This window comes from Oncorhynchus masou, chromosome 31, assembly GCF_036934945.1.
Source record: "Oncorhynchus masou masou isolate Uvic2021 chromosome 31, UVic_Omas_1.1, whole genome shotgun sequence".
Taxonomy (NCBI): Eukaryota; Metazoa; Chordata; class Actinopteri; order Salmoniformes; family Salmonidae; genus Oncorhynchus; species Oncorhynchus masou.
This window is the reverse complement of record NC_088242.1, coordinates 29508855-29525962: the sequence shown is the minus strand read 5'-3', so window position 1 is coordinate 29525962 and position 17108 is coordinate 29508855. Positions and strand designations below refer to the sequence as shown.

General features: G+C 43.7%; 3 protein-coding genes across 7 annotated transcripts in view; 1 reads left to right on the top strand and 2 right to left on the bottom strand.

The window, feature by feature from the left end:
* The window catches only part of uts2r2 (urotensin-2 receptor 2), a 32614-nt gene extending 26342 nt beyond the window's left edge, over positions 1-6272 (bottom strand). Inside the window, exons 1-6 of the mRNA XM_064950676.1 lie at positions 6000-6272; positions 5359-5582; positions 4810-4885; positions 4673-4715; positions 1707-1771; positions 167-223 (exon numbers count right to left, since the gene is read on the bottom strand). Coding sequence (XP_064806748.1) covers positions 167-223; positions 1707-1771; positions 4673-4715; positions 4810-4885; positions 5359-5582; positions 6000-6067 — 533 coding nt within the window. The 5' untranslated portion in view covers positions 6068-6272. The remainder of the gene's footprint in view (positions 1-166; positions 224-1706; positions 1772-4672; positions 4716-4809; positions 4886-5358; positions 5583-5999) is intronic.
* A 91-nt stretch (positions 6273-6363) lies between these two features.
* hexd (hexosaminidase d) lies at positions 6364-14064 on the top strand. 3 transcript variants are annotated; one of them, XM_064950674.1, is made up of 13 exons: positions 6364-6447; positions 10540-10641; positions 10726-10841; positions 10992-11079; positions 11271-11435; positions 11626-11809; positions 11944-12015; positions 12116-12314; positions 12492-12574; positions 12669-12747; positions 12840-12950; positions 13131-13220; positions 13383-14064. In XM_064950674.1, the coding sequence occupies exons 2-13, from the start codon at positions 10552-10554 to the stop codon at positions 13582-13584; spliced, it is 1479 nt and encodes a 492-aa protein (XP_064806746.1). In that variant the 5' UTR covers positions 6364-6447; positions 10540-10551; the 3' UTR covers positions 13585-14064. The 3 variants fall into 3 exon arrangements, with proteins under 3 accessions (XP_064806746.1, XP_064806747.1, XP_064806745.1); XM_064950675.1 differs by lacking the exon at positions 6364-6447 and adding an exon at positions 10053-10236; XM_064950673.1 differs by lacking the exon at positions 6364-6447 and adding an exon at positions 10054-10264.
* On the bottom strand, positions 13667-17091 carry LOC135523778 (cytochrome b-245 chaperone 1 homolog). 3 transcript variants are annotated; one of them, XM_064950677.1, is made up of 6 exons: positions 16922-17091; positions 15976-16012; positions 15808-15849; positions 15504-15674; positions 15106-15252; positions 13667-14869 (listed from the first exon to the last, which is right to left on the bottom strand). In XM_064950677.1, exons 1-6 carry the CDS (start codon positions 17015-17017, stop codon positions 14763-14765), a joined length of 600 nt encoding a protein of 199 aa, XP_064806749.1. In that variant the 5' UTR covers positions 17018-17091; the 3' UTR covers positions 13667-14762. The 3 variants fall into 3 exon arrangements, with proteins under 3 accessions (XP_064806749.1, XP_064806751.1, XP_064806750.1); XM_064950679.1 differs by lacking the exon at positions 16922-17091 and having other exon boundaries at positions 15117-15252; positions 15976-16903; XM_064950678.1 differs by lacking the exon at positions 16922-17091 and having other exon boundaries at positions 15976-16900.
* Positions 17092-17108: the final 17 nt, after the last annotated feature.

The window sequence follows — 17108 nt, the reverse complement described above, 5'->3', positions numbered from 1 at the left end:
CTGAACGGCGTCTAGCACATCTCATTGGAAGAGGTACCATAGTGTAGTTTTTGTTGTATTAATGGGGTGTTAATGAAAGGAGAATATGGATATTGCACATGTCAATTCAGATCTGAAATTGACGAATCATGCAGCCCTAAAAACACGCACACAAGCACACACCTACCTGTAGAGCCGGAAGTCCTCTTCAGAGAATACATCTGTTATCTGCTCCCCAAAGTACCTGTCATCAGCCGCGCAGGCATAGAGAGCAGAACAGAACCGGGCCATTAGCATACATTACGGTCCAGCAACACACAGACAGCACAGTACACTGCACAATTACCCAAGAGGCCATGACAGAGCAGCTTTCCAAAGAGGGCAGGATAAAGAAGCAGGCGGATTGCATGAGATGCCACAGTTTCAGAAGACTGATGGAGCGAGTGAGTGAGATTAATGGTTCAGTTAGTAGTGAATGGGCTTTCTCTGTTCGGTTGGTTTTACACTCAACCAAACTAGGACAAAACTGACAGTGAAGTAATTACATTTGTAGAACTTCACATTTATTTAGCATTGTATAAAAATACCTTTATAGACAGAACATGGATCTGGTAAAGAGCTCAATGGAACTCAACCCAAAAATATAAATGCCATGAAAACAGGTGGGAGAATGATACTGAATCTCCTCATTGCCCCCCAGCAAAACTGTGCCTATACATTTGAGCTACTGTTTGTGTATTTCACACTATGTTGAGGTAAAACGGATGTCAACCCCAACACATGTTCATGTCATCGTCACCAATCAGCTGCATTGCAGTTAAAAAACGACTTTGACTACCTCCACCGATTTCTGTACTCTAGCTATGCTACCAGCTTATACGAAACGGGAGTTAGCATTTATCAGTCACTTCTTCTAAACCTGAAATGTAACCACTTCTAAATGTTACGGAGCGAAAACAGCCAAATACTGTATATCCAAATTGGACTTTAGTGACCACATTGTGGGCCTGTTATAATATATCAATCACTACGGATTTTTACAAATATCCACTTTGTTCAATTAGATGTGTTGAATGTACGCCAATCCGGCGTCCTCCTATTCCATTGACCTCTTTGCCGCATATATACCAGTATGTGGATCCATACCGGTATACCCAGGTGTTCTGTGGTTGCCATGGCGCCATGAGGTCGCCTGGGCAGAGAGCTCTGTAAATATTTCTGGAAAGATATGGACTGTGGTTTGAAGGAATGGCAGAGGCTCGCCACATACGGGACTGTTGCAGACTACTGTCGAGGTGTGGTGGTCTTTTCTGGCACTTTTACAGCCACCAAAGTATCAGCCAGGTGGGTGATGCACTTTGATAGTGGATAATCCAGCGTGTCTACGGAGGAGGAGACGGCATGCCTGATGAAGAGCTCTGGGCTTGTCTACTATCTGACTGACATTTCTCCCTGCCTGTCTGTATCATCAATAATCCCTCCGCTCAAGCTGCTGACTGCCTTTCCGAACTGCCTCAAGACATCTGAAGCTGTGGAAGACGACCAACCATGAACTGCCAGATCTATACATTTGTTTCTGTTTTCAAAGTGACTTTGAAATTCTTGTTTGTAATGAAAAGTGCTATTTAATTAGGATCATTATTATGAATTTAAAAGGGAAAAAGACACTGGATCAGAGAGAGAGCGAGATAGCGAGAGGAGAGAGAGAACTGTTCACTCCTCCTCACCTGTAGATGTTGACAAACTGCTTCCCCATCGACAGAGCCCCAGAGTGCAGGTCCAGGATGGAAGCCTGGAGATGCCAAAAAAAATGAGAATAAGCGAATTATTAGAACTTATTTCAGTCTACTTCTCTGCCCTTCATTTGTTATTGTTGTTTATTGGTTTATTCGGATCCCCGTTAGCTTTTGCAGAAGCAGCAGCTATTCTTCCTGAGGACCCCAACCAGCCCGCGCACTTCCCCCAGTTCTCTTACTCCGTCAGCATAAGAGAGTGAGTCTCCACCATACACACACTGGAGAGACACATACCGCATCAGCTCACACACTCGCGTATAAAAAAAACACAAAACATGACAAGCAACACACTGATAGACAAGGACAGTCAGACAAGGACAGTCACACTACATTAAAATACAATGATATATATATATATATAAAACAACAAACAACATTTCATGGACCTGGCAGGAACTGTGAGGGGCCTCTGTATAATACTGTGAGTTGCAGTAAATTCGTTTTTGGACTTGGGGAGTGTGAAGAGACCCCTGGTGGCATGTCATGAGGGGTATGTCTGGGTGTCTGAGCTGAATGTTATTTGATTATGCACACAATCTGGAACTTTCATTACAGTAAAATTCATCATAAAAACTAGGAGAAGAAGTTCATTTCTCATCAACCTTCAACCAGGAAAGACTGGCATGCATGTTGCTGATGTTAGTTCTGCATGTGCAGTTAAAGGCAAGGTGTGCTACTCTGTTTTGAGCCAGCTGCAGCTTTGCTAGGTCTTTCTTTGCTGCACTTGACCATGTTACTGGACAGTAATAAAGATGGAACAAGACCAGATCCTGAACAACTAGTACAGTAGATGTGTCAAAAAAAAGCAGAACATATTTTTATAATATACATACCGCTCCCCATCCTTAAAACAGCTTTGTCAATATGACTTTGCCCGTGATAATTGACCGTCCACTGTTATACCTAGGAGTTCAGCTTCCTCAACTTGCTCAATGCTCACACCCTTTATGTACAACTCCAGTTGACATTTAGGTATTTAGAGAAAGTTTGAACCAAATACAATGCTATTAGTAGATGTGTTTAAGACCAGTTTATTATTAATCACCCATTCTGATTGAACTGTAACTCCCCATTTAGAATTTCATTGAGCTCACTGACTTTGGGTGGTGACAGGTAGTGTGGAATTATCTGCATACGTAGTCGCTCTAATTTTGTGTAAGACCAATGGCAAAGCATTTGTAAAAATAGAGAAGAGTAACGGCCCAAGGAAACTGCCCTGGAGGACACCGCACTGTACACATCGGATGTTAAAGAAGCTTCCACTGAATAACACTCTCTGGGTTCTATTGGATAAATAACTCTCCAACCATGTGATGGCAGATGATGTAAAGCCATAGCAAGGGAGTTTCTTCAATAACAATTTATGATTAATAACATCAAAGGCTGTACTGAAATCTAACAATACAACTCCAACTGTCATCTTATTATCCATTTATTTTAACCAATCATCTGTCTTCGGAATCAGTGCAGTACAAGTTGAGTGCCCTTCACTATATGCATGCTGAAAGTCAGTAGTTTTTTTATACTGTTATTTTACCAGGTAAGTTGACTAAGAACACATTCTCATTTACAGCAACGACCTGGGGAATAGTTAGCGGAAGAGGAGGGGGATGAATGAGCCAATTGTAAGCTGGGGATGATTAGGTGGCCATGATAGTTTGAGGGCCAGATTGGGAATTTAGCCAGGACACCGGGGTTAACAACCCTACTCTTACGATAAGTGCCATGGGATCTTTAATGACCTCAGAGAGTCAGGACACCCGTTTAATGTCCCATCCGAAAGACGGCACCCTACACAGAGTAGTGTCCCCAATCACTGCCCTGGGGAATTGGAAAAAAAATTTAGACCAGAGGAAAGAGTGCCTCCTACTGGCCCTCCAACACCACTTCAAACAGCATCTGGTCTCGCATCCAGGGACCAACCCTGCATAGCTTCAGCAGCAAGCCAGCCGTGGGATACAGCAGCATACCATCCTGGCATTGTATTTGGTCAAACACAATTCTCCCAGCAAACTGATTGGGTGGCTGTTAGAGACAGCTACGGGTGCTTTACTATTTTTAGGCAGTGGAATTACCTTAGCTTCCTTCCACGCCTGTGGACACCCACATTCCTTTAGGCGTTGGTTAAAGATTTAGCAAATAGGGGTGGCAACAGTCTGCTACCATTCTTAATACTTTCCCAATCAAGGCTGTCTATACCTGCTGGCCTATCATTATTGATGGATTACAATAGTTATTCTACCTCTCCCGCACAAACTTGACCAGATTGAAAACAGCAAATCCTTTTCTTTCATATTAGATCTTACATACAAAAATATGATGTTTCACCGTTGTCATTCCACTTCTGAGTTTGCTTGGAAATATCAAAAGTTGTTGTTAGGCTAGACTTTTAGGGTATGGCAGTATCCCAGGACAGAGACAGATAGTAGCAGTCCCAGCAACTGAGGCTAACCACGTCGCGGGATACAAATTAAACAGTTGTCAGCTACCCAGGGATACTCTGCTCTCTCTTAGCCAGTAAATAAATAATGTTAATTTTTTCAGATGTCCCCTGTTTCTTCCACTACAGTATCTCAACAGGCCATAAACAATCATTTATTATGGCTGTGGACCCGATCTACAGGAGGTGGAGGGAAGACTCAATGGTGAGGGGTCAACTAAACAGCAATGTACGATAGTATTACACACTAATAACTGTATCAGCCTGTCTGAACATAACTTTGGATGTTGTACCCATAGAATTAGGAATTAGAATTTAATAAGACATCTATGATTGTACCACCCTGACCTCTAGGGGAGACCGAGGGAAACTACAACTGAAATCTGAGCAACAGTCTTCATGCTAGCTTTAGGTCCTGTTTAAGTTCAAATATGCATTACTAAAAGTAGATACTCACCCCTCCATCTGAACCAGCTAGGGCCAGACCCCTCTCTGCCAACCTGCAGGAGTAGAGAAATAAGTTACAGAGAAATGGAAAGGGGGGGGGGTGTAGGAGCTAGAGGCAGAGACGAAAGATAGTATAGAATCCCTCACCGCCTGAGGGCCATGGCCTCCTCCCTGGTCACCGAGTTGTCTGTGACGGCTCGGCCACATGTTTTGGGTGTGCATCCTGGGAAAAAGAGTCTCTCACATCATCTGCAACATCACAGTAGAAACTTCAGCCTACCTCCTGCCTACTTCCTGGATCATGTCCTATACTGTTTTTAATGGGATTCAAGATTAAAATTTACTTCGACCCAATGGCTTTTATAAAGGTTTCCAATTACAAAAAAGCAATCTAAAACATTCATGAAAGGCATCAGGTAAAAGTAAACTAATCCACGAATACAAATATAATATTAAAATGACCATGTTCTCATGAATTTCATTATATAATCTTAAAAACTCATTCAAAAACAGTATGGGACATGATCCAGGAAGTAGGCGGGAGTTTCATAGGGTATTCCCCAACTAGGGAAAGGAAGTGTGCAGGCTTTTATTCTAACCGTGCACTAACGCATCTAATTCAACTAAACTCTTCATATGGCATGCATCATTTTTAGATTGTGGCTTTAATACAAATATGTGTTGTTTTAAACCCACCTGGGTAGCGTTTGTAGTTCTCATAGTCCTCAGAACAATCCACTGTGTAGACCCTGGTCTGAGCAACCACCTCAGTCTGTCTGACCAGGGTCTCTGTGGTGTAAGGGTCCCCTGAGGCCAGGTAGAGCCAGGTGAGGGTTCCTACCACAGCCAGGGCCACCACCACTATGAGCAGAGAGCCACGGGACACCCGCCATGCAGACGCCTGCCTCAGAGCATTACCCCTGGGAGAGGACAGGAGAGAGGAAGTTTGGTTTGATTGTCCTGCAGTGAAAGGAGAACAGAAAAAAATACTTCCCTCTTCCACCCATCTTATTATCACACACTAATATATATATATATATATATAAAACTAATTTTACCTCGGTGCCGAACGGAACCAAAACCTACTGGGTCTCTAGGAAGTTGGGTAAACATTATAGTACTTTCCTGGGGATATTTTGTCTCAAATTTAGAACAAACCGCACAGACAACCGGTAGAGTAAATTCAAATGTAATTTTATTCAATATTCTGGTGTGTAAGGAACATTTACACGATTTTGCACTCCAATGTTTCAAGATGTGTATGTATACCAATTAATTGTGTATTACACAGCCTGTTTAATCAGACTAGCACTGGCCATGCATGTCGTTGACGTTACCTTTTGATCTTTTTCTCAATCCCGTTGGCGTCTGGGACTTTTGGATTTCCTCGCCGTTGTATCGTCATTGTATAATGCAAAGCCTTTTTCAGAGGACATTCATAAAGCTATAAAGCTAGCTATTTCTTTTCATGCAGAAATAGTAGAGGATTTCAGATTACCACTACTCGGCATTGCTTCCTGGTCAATGCGTAACAGTCCATCTGGTTGGCTCCTGAAGAATGAAACCTGCGTTTTAATTGGACCACATCACGAAAGTCTATTGCTCTGCAGGCCAAGTCAAAGTCAATCAACTGACTATCAGCACCTCAATCTGTTTACATTGATGGGTGTGTAGTCGCTGGTGCGATGTAGCCTGGGTGCGTTCATCGTTTGCTATGTTGCGCGACGGTTTGTACTGAACAACACGTTTCCCCAAAACTGTGCACACTCTTCAACAACTTTTGAGGTACGTTTGCTCCCGTTTCGTGGGTGTGGTCAAATACGAACTATTATATTGACAAGATAGTCGAGTGACCGCTCGAACAATGCAAATACATGTCCTCAAAAATGGAAGGCAGGCGGGAGGAGAAAAGATCAGGTGGGACCATTCTAGCCAATGAGAGGGCAGATACCACGGACGCAAGACTGCCCTCTCGCATTCAGGATTTTAATTTGATGGCAGATCAAGGTACTGTAAGCATTACTTCAAGAACACGATCCCTCATGATAGAGCATCGAACCCAGTCATGGTACCAGTAGTTGCATATTTTCCACCAGATGTATATCATTGAACTGATTACTTTAAAATAACACACAGATGAAGTTAAAAGCATAATTAAGTTGCTAATGGAAGCCTGCAGTACCTTGGTCGGCCTTCAATTTGAGATACTCAATGAGAGGGAGTGGCACCGCTATGTTCTGACTGGGTCAGAGATGGTGATGGAGAAGAAATTGAAGGAAATAAAGCGGGGAGTAGGAAAAAGAAAGGGAGTAGGGGTTTGAAGGGGACTGAGAAGCATATGGAGGCAGAGATGGGGGGGAAAGGGACGTTTGATGAGAGCAATATAGTTGAAGTAGAGAGTGCCAAAGAGGGAAAAGACAAATCGCGAGAGGAGCATGGGCTGAGGAAGATCCTAAAGTGATTCTGAAGTTTAGGGAGAACGGGAGAGTTTTGGTGATGAGGCTGATAAGGTTAACGGCTGTGATAAAATAGTTGATTGGGGTAGTTGTCAATGCTGAAGTGTTATGAGATGGGAGCTTGTTGGTGTTCTGTAAGCAGGGTTGGGTAGGTTAATTTCTAAATGTTATTTACCTGTCAAATTGTAGTCAGTAATGTAACTTTTACCCAAACTCAGTAATGTAATCGGATTACATTCCGTTACTTTTAGATGACTTTCCCCTTAAGATGCATTAGAAGAAGACACAAATGTATGTTCCCAATTGAATGACATCTATTGCAGGATAAATCAATGTTAAAGTTTACATAGCTGGCCATATATGGATGTTTGCGCTTAGTGGGACTATCATTTGTTTTTCAACAGGACAATGTCCCAACACAACTCCAGGCTGTGTAACTATTCTGTTACATTTCAAGGACAGGGTACTGCCAAATATGTAGCCATAGGATATATAAGTTATGTGAGGATTTACGTACCAAAGCCTTTAAGATGATATAACTGCCAGATGTTAGGGCATGTTGCAACAGCCTGTAAAGAGAAAGTGTGGAGGGGAGCATGAGAATGGGCAGTGTGGGGATGGTGTACAACTAACGTGCTACAGCTGAGTTTATCATACAGGAATATTTAGTGGTTTGTAGGGACATATATGGGGGGGGGGGGCTCATAAAGCAAGGACTTCCTTACAGGATGCTAGGCAAAGGTATTGAACAGGAATATGTGGTGTTGAGGAGGGGTGCTAGTGGTAGTGAACTACTATAATCCAGGTCAGATATTGGACCTGGAAGTGCTGGAGAGGGTGGAGGGCCAGGATAGAAGTAGGGTAATGTGGTGTGGGGAGTAGGCAGGTAGGTGTTTGGAAGGGCAAAGTGGGATCCGTTTCAGGTGCGGAGTGAGCAGGTGATGGCTCGGGTGAATATGAAAGGGGATGTGGATAGTATGAATAACTGGGTGAGTTGGAGGGGGCAGCTACTGAGGCTATACCTAAGAGTTCAGGGAGGAGAAGGAGGAAAGCAGTCCCATGGTGGACGGAGGAGTGTGGGGCAATGGTGAGGAGTAGTAACAGGGCATTTAGAGTACTGCAAAGGATGCACAACTTCCAACACCTGATTCAGTATAAGCAGGCCCTGGTGAGGAGAACTATCCGTCAGGCAAAGAGGCCGTGTTGGCGTCGGTTCTGTGACGCCATTGGGAGGGCGTCAATTGTGGGAGAAGTGTGGGGGATGAGTGGGGTCAGAAGGGAGTGGGATTATCCAGTGTTGACGAGTGGGACGGAGGTGTCAGTAACAGATAAGGCAGAGATGATGGCCAAGTCATTTGTCCAAGTGCATACTGTAGCGCTGCAAATGTGTCAGAGGAGGGGCAGAGAGAAAACGAGAGAGGAACACCATGGAGTGCTGGATAGGAGGGAGGATGTAAATTATGTGTTGAATGCACCATTGGTGTATTGGTGTTGTACAACAGAGTGTGGGAGGAGAGGAAACCCACAGGCAGCTGGATGGAGGCAGTAGTGGTACCAATCTGGAAGCCAGGGAAGGACCCAACGAGGCCAATAAGCTAACGGCCAATAGATTTAACATCACATGTACAGTACATTTGGAAAGTATTCAGAGACCTTACATTTTTTTTACGTTACAGCCTTATTCTAAAATTTATTTAATTGTTTTTTGTCCCTTATCTACCCACAATACTCCATAATGACAAAGCAAAAACAGGTTTTTAGAAATAAAAAATGGAAATATCTAATTTCCATAAGTATTCAGACACTTTATTCAGTACTTTGTTGAAGCACTTTTGGCAGCAATCACATCTTCAAGTCTTCTTGAGTATGACTCTATCAGCTTGGCACACCTGTATTTGGGGGAGTTTCTCCCATTCTTCTCTGCAGATCCTCTCAAGCTCTGTCAGGTAGGATGGGGAGCGTTATGCACTTCTATTTTTAGGTCTCTCCAGAGATGTTTAATCGGGTTCAAGTCCTGGCTCTGGCTGGGCCACTCAAGGACATTCAGAGACTTGTCCTGAAGCCACTCCTGCATTGTCTTGGCTGTGTGCTTAAGGTTGTTGTCCTGTTGGAAGGTGAACCTTCGCCCCAGTCAGAGGACCTGAGTGCTCTGGAGCAGGTTTTCATCAGGTTTTCATCTGTACTTTGCTCCATTCATTATTCCCTCGATCCTGACTAGTCTCCCAGTCTCTGCAGCTAAAAAACATCCTTACAGCATGATGCTGCCACCACCATGCTTCACAGTAGGGATGCTGCCAGGTTTCCTCCAGACGTAATGCTTGGCATTCAGGCCAAAGACTTCAATCTTGGTTTCATTAGACCAGAGAATCTTGTTTCTCATGGTCTGAGAGTCTTTAGGTGCCTTTTGGCAAACTCCAAGCGGGCTGTAATGTGTATTTTACTGAGGAGTGGCTTCCGTCTGGCCACTCTACCATAAAGGCCTGATTGGTGGAATGCTGCAGAAATAGTTGTCCTTCTGGTATGTTCTCCCATCTCCACAGTGAAACTCTAGAGCTCTGTCAGATATTGAGCTGCAGATACCCAGACTTGGAAGATGGTAGCATGCTGAAATGGCACTTCCTGATCTTCAAGTGTGCTACTAAGTATTCTGATAGAGACGCAATCGTATGGGGTGACGTCATCGTTCATATTTTCTACAGTCTATGGCAGATAAGCTTGTGAACAACAGGTGCCTGATTTGTACTTGCAAAACAGGTCTACCAGTAAATAAAACTGTACAGGCAACCGACAAAAATTAGAAAGTCTGGAAAGAATCTGTATTATTTTAGACCAAGTCCACCTCTTCGGCACCTCCATCAATAAAATCAGTCGTTACTGCCGCGCACAGAGTAGTTTACGGAATTTCCTTTTTTACCAGGGTAGAGTTGGTGGCGGTAATGCACGATAAATATTGGATGCCAACCGCCGTTAAACTTAATCGAAGAAGAAAACTTCCTTACGATGGATTTGGCGCATGAGCACTTGGTCAAAAACAATAACGATTCTTTCCTGAGAAGGCATATTTTCGGTTGCTTGTACATTTGTATTTAGATACAGGGCGGGACTGCAGTAAATAAAGGTAGTTGCTCAGCGAAACGCCATATTTTGTGAGTAACAAACGTATTTTGACATTATAATGCTTTCAGAGCTGTCTAATGGAAACAAACATGGTAGCTTTCTGGGCTAGAAAGGCGACTCTTCAAATTCATCGTCTTCTCTGACCAGACCTGACCTGGTTCAGCCTAAATGCAAATTGTATGAATGTAAAGGCAACGTTTGTATAGTATGCTACTCCTTTCATTATCAAAAGTCGAGCATTGTATTGTAATGGTAATTTAGGCATGATCATTGTTCACATAGTAATTTACTTGCTGCTCTACAGATTTCAGCTACAATGGATGCTTTACCAGCATGGCCCAAAGGGAAGAAGCTGGTTCACCTGGATCTGAAAGGAGCACCTCCTAGAATTGATTACCTGCACAAGGTAATAGCACTGCTCACCTATCTCTTCCTTATTTGTGTGTTGAATGCAAGAGGTCTGTCTGACATGACCGTTCCCTCTCTCCAGCTGATTGGTCTTTTTTCTGGTCTGGGTGCTGACGGTATATTGGTGGAGTATGAAGACATGTTCCCCTATGAAGGCGAGCTGAAGGTGCTGCAATCCACTCAGCATTCACCATACAGGTTGGGCTATACACATCCACCATACAGGTTGGCCTAAAGCCAATCACTGATATCAACTCTTATCCTCGAACATCACTATCTTGGCCTCGCTAGAAAGTGAGAAAAAATGGTTCTTCCTGACAGGTAATGATTCTCCTCTCTCTGCTGCAGTCGTGAGGAGGTCCTGTCCATTCAGGAAGTGGCCAAGTCCCAAGGGTTAGAGGTCATTCCTCTGGTGCAGACGTTTGGACACATGGAGGTGAGAGAGGGGGAACACATATCTGCCTCCCACCTGTTCATATCATACCCCACTTAATAATCAGAGAGAGTGAGGCCAATGTACGTTGTTGCATGTGGTTGTATTGTCTTAGTATCTTTGATATTCTTTTCTTTCTTTGCCTCCTTTATCACTCACTCTCTCACAGAACTTCTCACCCCCCCCTCTCTCAGTTTGTGTTGAAGCACAAGTCGTTGTGGGGGCTGAGGGAGGTGGGCCACTGCCTGGGCACTCTGAACCCCCACAGAGAGGAGGGTGTGAGGCTGGTAGAGGAGATGCTTCGCCAGGTGGTGGAGCTCCACCCAGGCAGCACCAGCCTGCACATTGGAGCTGACGAGGTGAGGCCTGGTACTTTGATCCTTTTGGAATTCAAAAAAAAGTGCAGACGAAGGGGAGGAGATGAGGAAAGGAAGCCATATTGAGATGCATACAAGATTGAAATAACTTTCTAATGATGAACAATGCATGACACCACTTTAATTGAAAGCCCCCCCCCCCCAACCCCCACCATATGTCATGCGTCCTCAGGTGTACCTGCTAGGTGAGGGAGAGGAGTCTAGACGCTGGCTGAGCACACCTGGCCGTACAGTACAGCAGCTGTTCCTCAGTCATGTGACCAGGGTAGCAAAGGGTGTCAGGGAGGCGTGGCCAAACCTCAACATGATCATGTGGGACGACATGTTGAGAGGGATGGACCACGACACACTGAAAGGTCAGGGTACAGGCTCTTAAAGTGATAGTTCTGCAAATTTACACAATCATTTCAATGTTTTAGCCTGAAAGTAGTCTATGGCCCAGAAAAGTTTGCAATCCACTAACATTTGCTTTTTTTTACCTGTTTGCCAGGCAGTGGTTTAGTAGGATTGGTCCAGTTGATGCTGTGGGACTACAACCCCACCCTAGATGTGAAAAACACGGGTAAGAACTAGTGGTTTTACTAGAACAGTTTCACTATGCACATAGACAAACACTATTTGTGCTTAATGTCAATGTTTCCCATCTCCTTTCTCCTCTCCAGTATATCTATTGGAGAGGTACAGTGGTGCAGGGCTGTCAGAACTGTGGGCAGCCAGTGCCTTCAAAGGCTCTACTAATGTCCACACCTGTGTGACCAGCACACAGAGACATGTGGACAACCATCTACAGTGGCTACAGGTGGCAGCAGCCCTGCCTGAAGGCATACACATGCTGGGCATCGCCCTCACTGGCTGGCAGAGGTGAAACGGAGATAATTCACTTGTTTTCATCTAAATTATTGTGTTATAGAGCAAAATCAGACTTGTCTAAATCATACAATGCGTCAGACTTTTGCGTAAATCATGGGATGTTTGTGCCGAAAGGTATGATGTTATGATTTAGCCATAATCTATTTAATAATCTTATTTCAACAATAGATATGACCACCTGTCTGTGCTGTGTGAGTTGCTGCCCCTAGCGCTGCCCTCCCTGGCCTCCAGTCTACAGACACTCACACATGGTCAATACTTTTCTCCATATACACTTTGATGTGATCCTTGAGGTATTGTAATGGCACCTGACCCGTGTTGATGGTGGTTCTGTGTGTGCAACAGGCCAGTTCAGCCCGGAGGCTCAGAGCAGGGTGACAAAGACTTTGGGCATCTCTTCTGTAGAGGTAGAAACCATGGCAAGGTGAGACCCTTCATAACAGAAAATGCTCCTCTGTTATAAGGGGATTGTGTTTTTAATCCTAAAAGTGTCTGTCTCTCTGTGCCCTGCCCTAGCTCCACTACAGGTGACTCTGTGCTGTTTCCAGGGAGGAGGTTGGCAGAGCTGGTTGTGGAACTAACAGCAATACTGCAGTCAGAAGAACTCCGCCATTTTGAAGATAACATGTGAGTGAAGCCAGCAGCCACATGGGCTGGAACTAAAGCCTGCACACCCTGTAGCACTCTAGGAAGAGGCTTGGTGACCACTGCAATAAAGGCACACTTAATGATTTCTTGATTACTCCTATAAAATCCTTGAATTAAAGAGCTCTCTCACCTTGACACATATTGCTCTGTGGTTCTCAGGTTTGTGAGAGGCTGGTTCACTCCTTACCACAGACAGAGAAAGATAGTCAGCCCACTTATTGCTCAGCAGTTACAGAGTCAAGCCATGACGTAAGCATCTGAATGTTTGTTTTCCACCACCGTTTACATGCTAAGAAAGGTTTTACACTCCCTCATATAGTTGTTTTTTTAAATGAACCCGAACAACCCTCCCCCTAAACAAAAATAAATGTGCTCACCCGTGTTTCTTTCAACCACCCTCCTTTCCCCCAGATTGTTGGCTCTTGTGGAGCAGAGAGTGGCGATGGTGAAGAAGGAGATGGTGCGTCTGTACCCAGCCTCCACAGCTCAGGAGTGGGTAGAGCAGCATGTCAGCCCCGTGGTGGCTCCTCTCCAGAGGGTCCTGGAGGACACCAGAGCCAGCCTACTAGAGATGGTACCCCAGAACGTCTCAGCTTCTATGGTTGGGCAGTAAGGTTTAGCCTGGGTCCGGAAAGCGATCTATCCGTGCAGACTTCATACAGTGAGGTCCAAGAGGTAGTGAGAGAATTATTCCATGATTTTCAAAAAGCAACTTTTATTTAATTCTGTTTGTTAACAAAAAAAGCAAAAATAAATGTATAAAAGTTTAAGTAAAAAAAAAAAAAGACTAGGCAAACCAGTACCTGAAGTCATCCAGCAACACACACTAACTGGACACAAAATATCTCTTCTCTTTCTTTCTTTCAAGAAACAGAAGGCATAACACTCACCTTCCTCTTGCCAACAGATGCAGTAACTTAGTTAATACAGTCCAGATACAATGTAATACAGTTTATTTGTCAAACATACATATTGTTATTAACACATTTGTCTATGGACAGGAATGTTACCTGAGACTGGTCTTTTGTTGTGTGTGTATAAGTCCAGACAAAATCTGTAGTTTACCCTATGAATAATAAATCAATCAAATATATTTATTACACCCTTTTTTACATCAGCAGATGTCAAAGTTTTATACAGAAACCCAGCCCAAAACCCCAAACAGCAGGCAATGCAGATGTAGAAGCTGTTAGATTAAGTTCATTCTAGAGGTTTTGCCTCCCCAGATTCTGTCTGACCCTAGTGATAGGACCCATCAATGCTGAAAGACATGCAAGTATTTACTTTCACATAAAAACAGGCAAACATTCTTAACTGATCCCTGGAAATCCATGCTTGATTATAGTTTACAGTCACATGGATTCAGATGGATGGATGGTTGCAGTGAGCAGAGACAATCCTACTAGACCAAGATTTTCACTTGGGAGGTCTCAAACACACTGTGTTCCCTAAACTGTGGGAATGTTTTCAATGAGTATTTCACACATACTGATTACATTTAAATAGAAAGGCACTAATTATAGGGTTGAGTCTAATACAGTAATGATTGTTTTTGAAGAACAGGCAACACAAAATATGAATTTGTTTAAATATTCTGTGGAAAACTCTACCATTGAAGCGTATTTAAGGCAATTTATATCAGGGATACTACAATCAGGGATACTGTATCAGGGATACTACAAAATGCTGTAAAATATATTTGGGTGCATTTCAAGTCTGCTGTGGCTTCCCCTCATCTCTTCTCATTCTACTGCACTGAGTCCCTCTCTTCTCCGGAGTCAGTGCTGGGGTTCAGTTCATCTTCCTCCCTGACTGCCTCTTCCTCCTGCTCCCAGCGACACTGGAGCTCCTCCAGACCCAGGAAACGCTTGAGCAACAAAGCCACTGCCTCCACATCACTGACGGAGAGGGGGAAAGAACAGGATCAAACAACTAGTTGTGATCAAAAATAGACAGCAGGAATATTTTGACAATCAAAACACTAAATGCATTTGTTTAATTTTACTTCTGTTCCATGCCATTCTTGAACTGTTATACTAAATATTCTACAATGTTTTCAGATCCAGGGAAACCTGTGTTCTGATCCTTTAACACACATCTTCCATGTTAGGGTCTTATAATAGACCTATCTCACCTGCGTCCCACCCCATGGTGGCGCTCTGTGTGAGGGGGTAGGAGAAACCTGTGGCCAGTCGCAGCACCAGCAGGTAGCCTTTCCCTAGGTAGCGCACCTTCTCCTCCTGAACACATACGTCACGCATGTGCCTCATGTCCATCACCACTGAAAGACCGAGACCGGAGGAGAGGAAGGGTATGGGGCAGGTGACGGAAGGGCGACAACAGGAGAGGGAGGGTATGTGAGGGAGATGGAAGGGAGCAATAGAAGGATGGAGACAGGGAGAGACCCCGTTGGAAGACCCCTGCGCTAACTGGATTCCAATCGTGAAACTCATCCCATCTAATCTACCCTTATTGGTAAAGGAGGTTCCATGTGAAAGTACTGTACAGGACACATTAGGTGATGTTTCTCACCCTTCTCCTGGCCTCTCCTACACATGGCGAGAATCAGGGCATACAGACTGAAGGTCTTCAGCTCTATCACTTTCTTGGTTTTATCAAACACTGCCTCCTCCCACTCCTCCGTGTTCTGCATGGCCACGAACAGACAGCACGTCACGAAGAAAAGCTTCCACAGAATACTGTCTGGAAAGACCAGAAAATGGGGATGAGAGACAGGCAGACATTTTTGATCCCCATTCTGTCTTAATTATGTAATTGATGACGGATTCAAGACGGGACAGGCTGGCACTGGTGATGCCTGTAAATCAGGTTGTACCGGAGCTGTAGTATGCAGCAGCCAGGCCAATGGACACAATACCTGAAAACAGAAAAGGGACCAAATGTAGGGTCAATTTATTTTCTGACATTGCATTCAAAGAAATAAACTCAGTAAATATAGTAAATATACACACTCAGTAAATATACACACACACCATGATCCTACCTATGAGCAGCGACCAGGAGCGGATGCCAGGCGACCTCTTCAGGTGTAACATTACAGACCGACAGGCAGACATGAAAAAATTGTATACAATATGGATAGGCAAAAGCTATATAATATAAAGAACCATTGCTTACTCTTGTAATTCTGTGCTTACTTCAAGGAAAGAGGGAGGATGTATGTCAGAAGTAGAACATGGCCATGTTGGTTCAATATTGAGGTTATGAATAATGATCACAGATTAATGGAAACCAGGATGTTTAAACAGGGAAATGGGGAAGCAGATCTGAAATACAAAATGCTATGTTTTACTTCTGACAGATATCCCCCTTCTCTCTAAGAGCAGGGTTGCCAGGTCAAGCAACATTTTCCAGACCAATGACAACTCAAAAAGTTTCCAAAAGGCCTGAAAACAAACTTTTTTTTCACAGCAAGAGGAGTTGCCATTTATATTGTAAACCCCTTTTCCATAATGTTACCGAGACAATTAAGGATTATCGTAGTAACTTGTAACGACGTTGGAAGCTAAATTCAGTTTTCCTCATAATAATTATTGCAAGCTGTGCCTTAGACCGCTGCGCCACTCGGGAGGCCAACAGTTCATCTACTCCAGACAACGTCTACATTAGAGGAAAACTGTAACATTGAAGGGAATGGAATAAGTTATTCTGCAATGTATGTCACGACGTGCGCGCGTGCCAATAGTTGTAGTGCTCTCTCAACTCACACACCCACACACACACACCTCTCCGGTCCCCCCAACCACTCACTCACAGTAACACCCTGCCTCACAGTCAGCAGCAGGTCACTATGAAATATATATTTTAAGATATATTTATAATTCTATTCGTTATGAAGGTATTCAATTACAAAAAAAATAAAACAATGAAAACGTTCATGAAAGGCATCAGATAGAAGTAAATTAATCCACGAATATAATTTTACATACATCTTCAATGACCGCGTTTTCATGAATTTGATTATATAACTTTGAATGCCATTCAAAAACTGTGGGCACGATCCAGGAAGTAGGCGGGACATTCATAGTGTTGCCGATCACTCATTCATCATCTCGCCTATAAATGAAATAATTTATCCCCATATGCCTATTCATTTCTCTCTTACCTTACACTTTC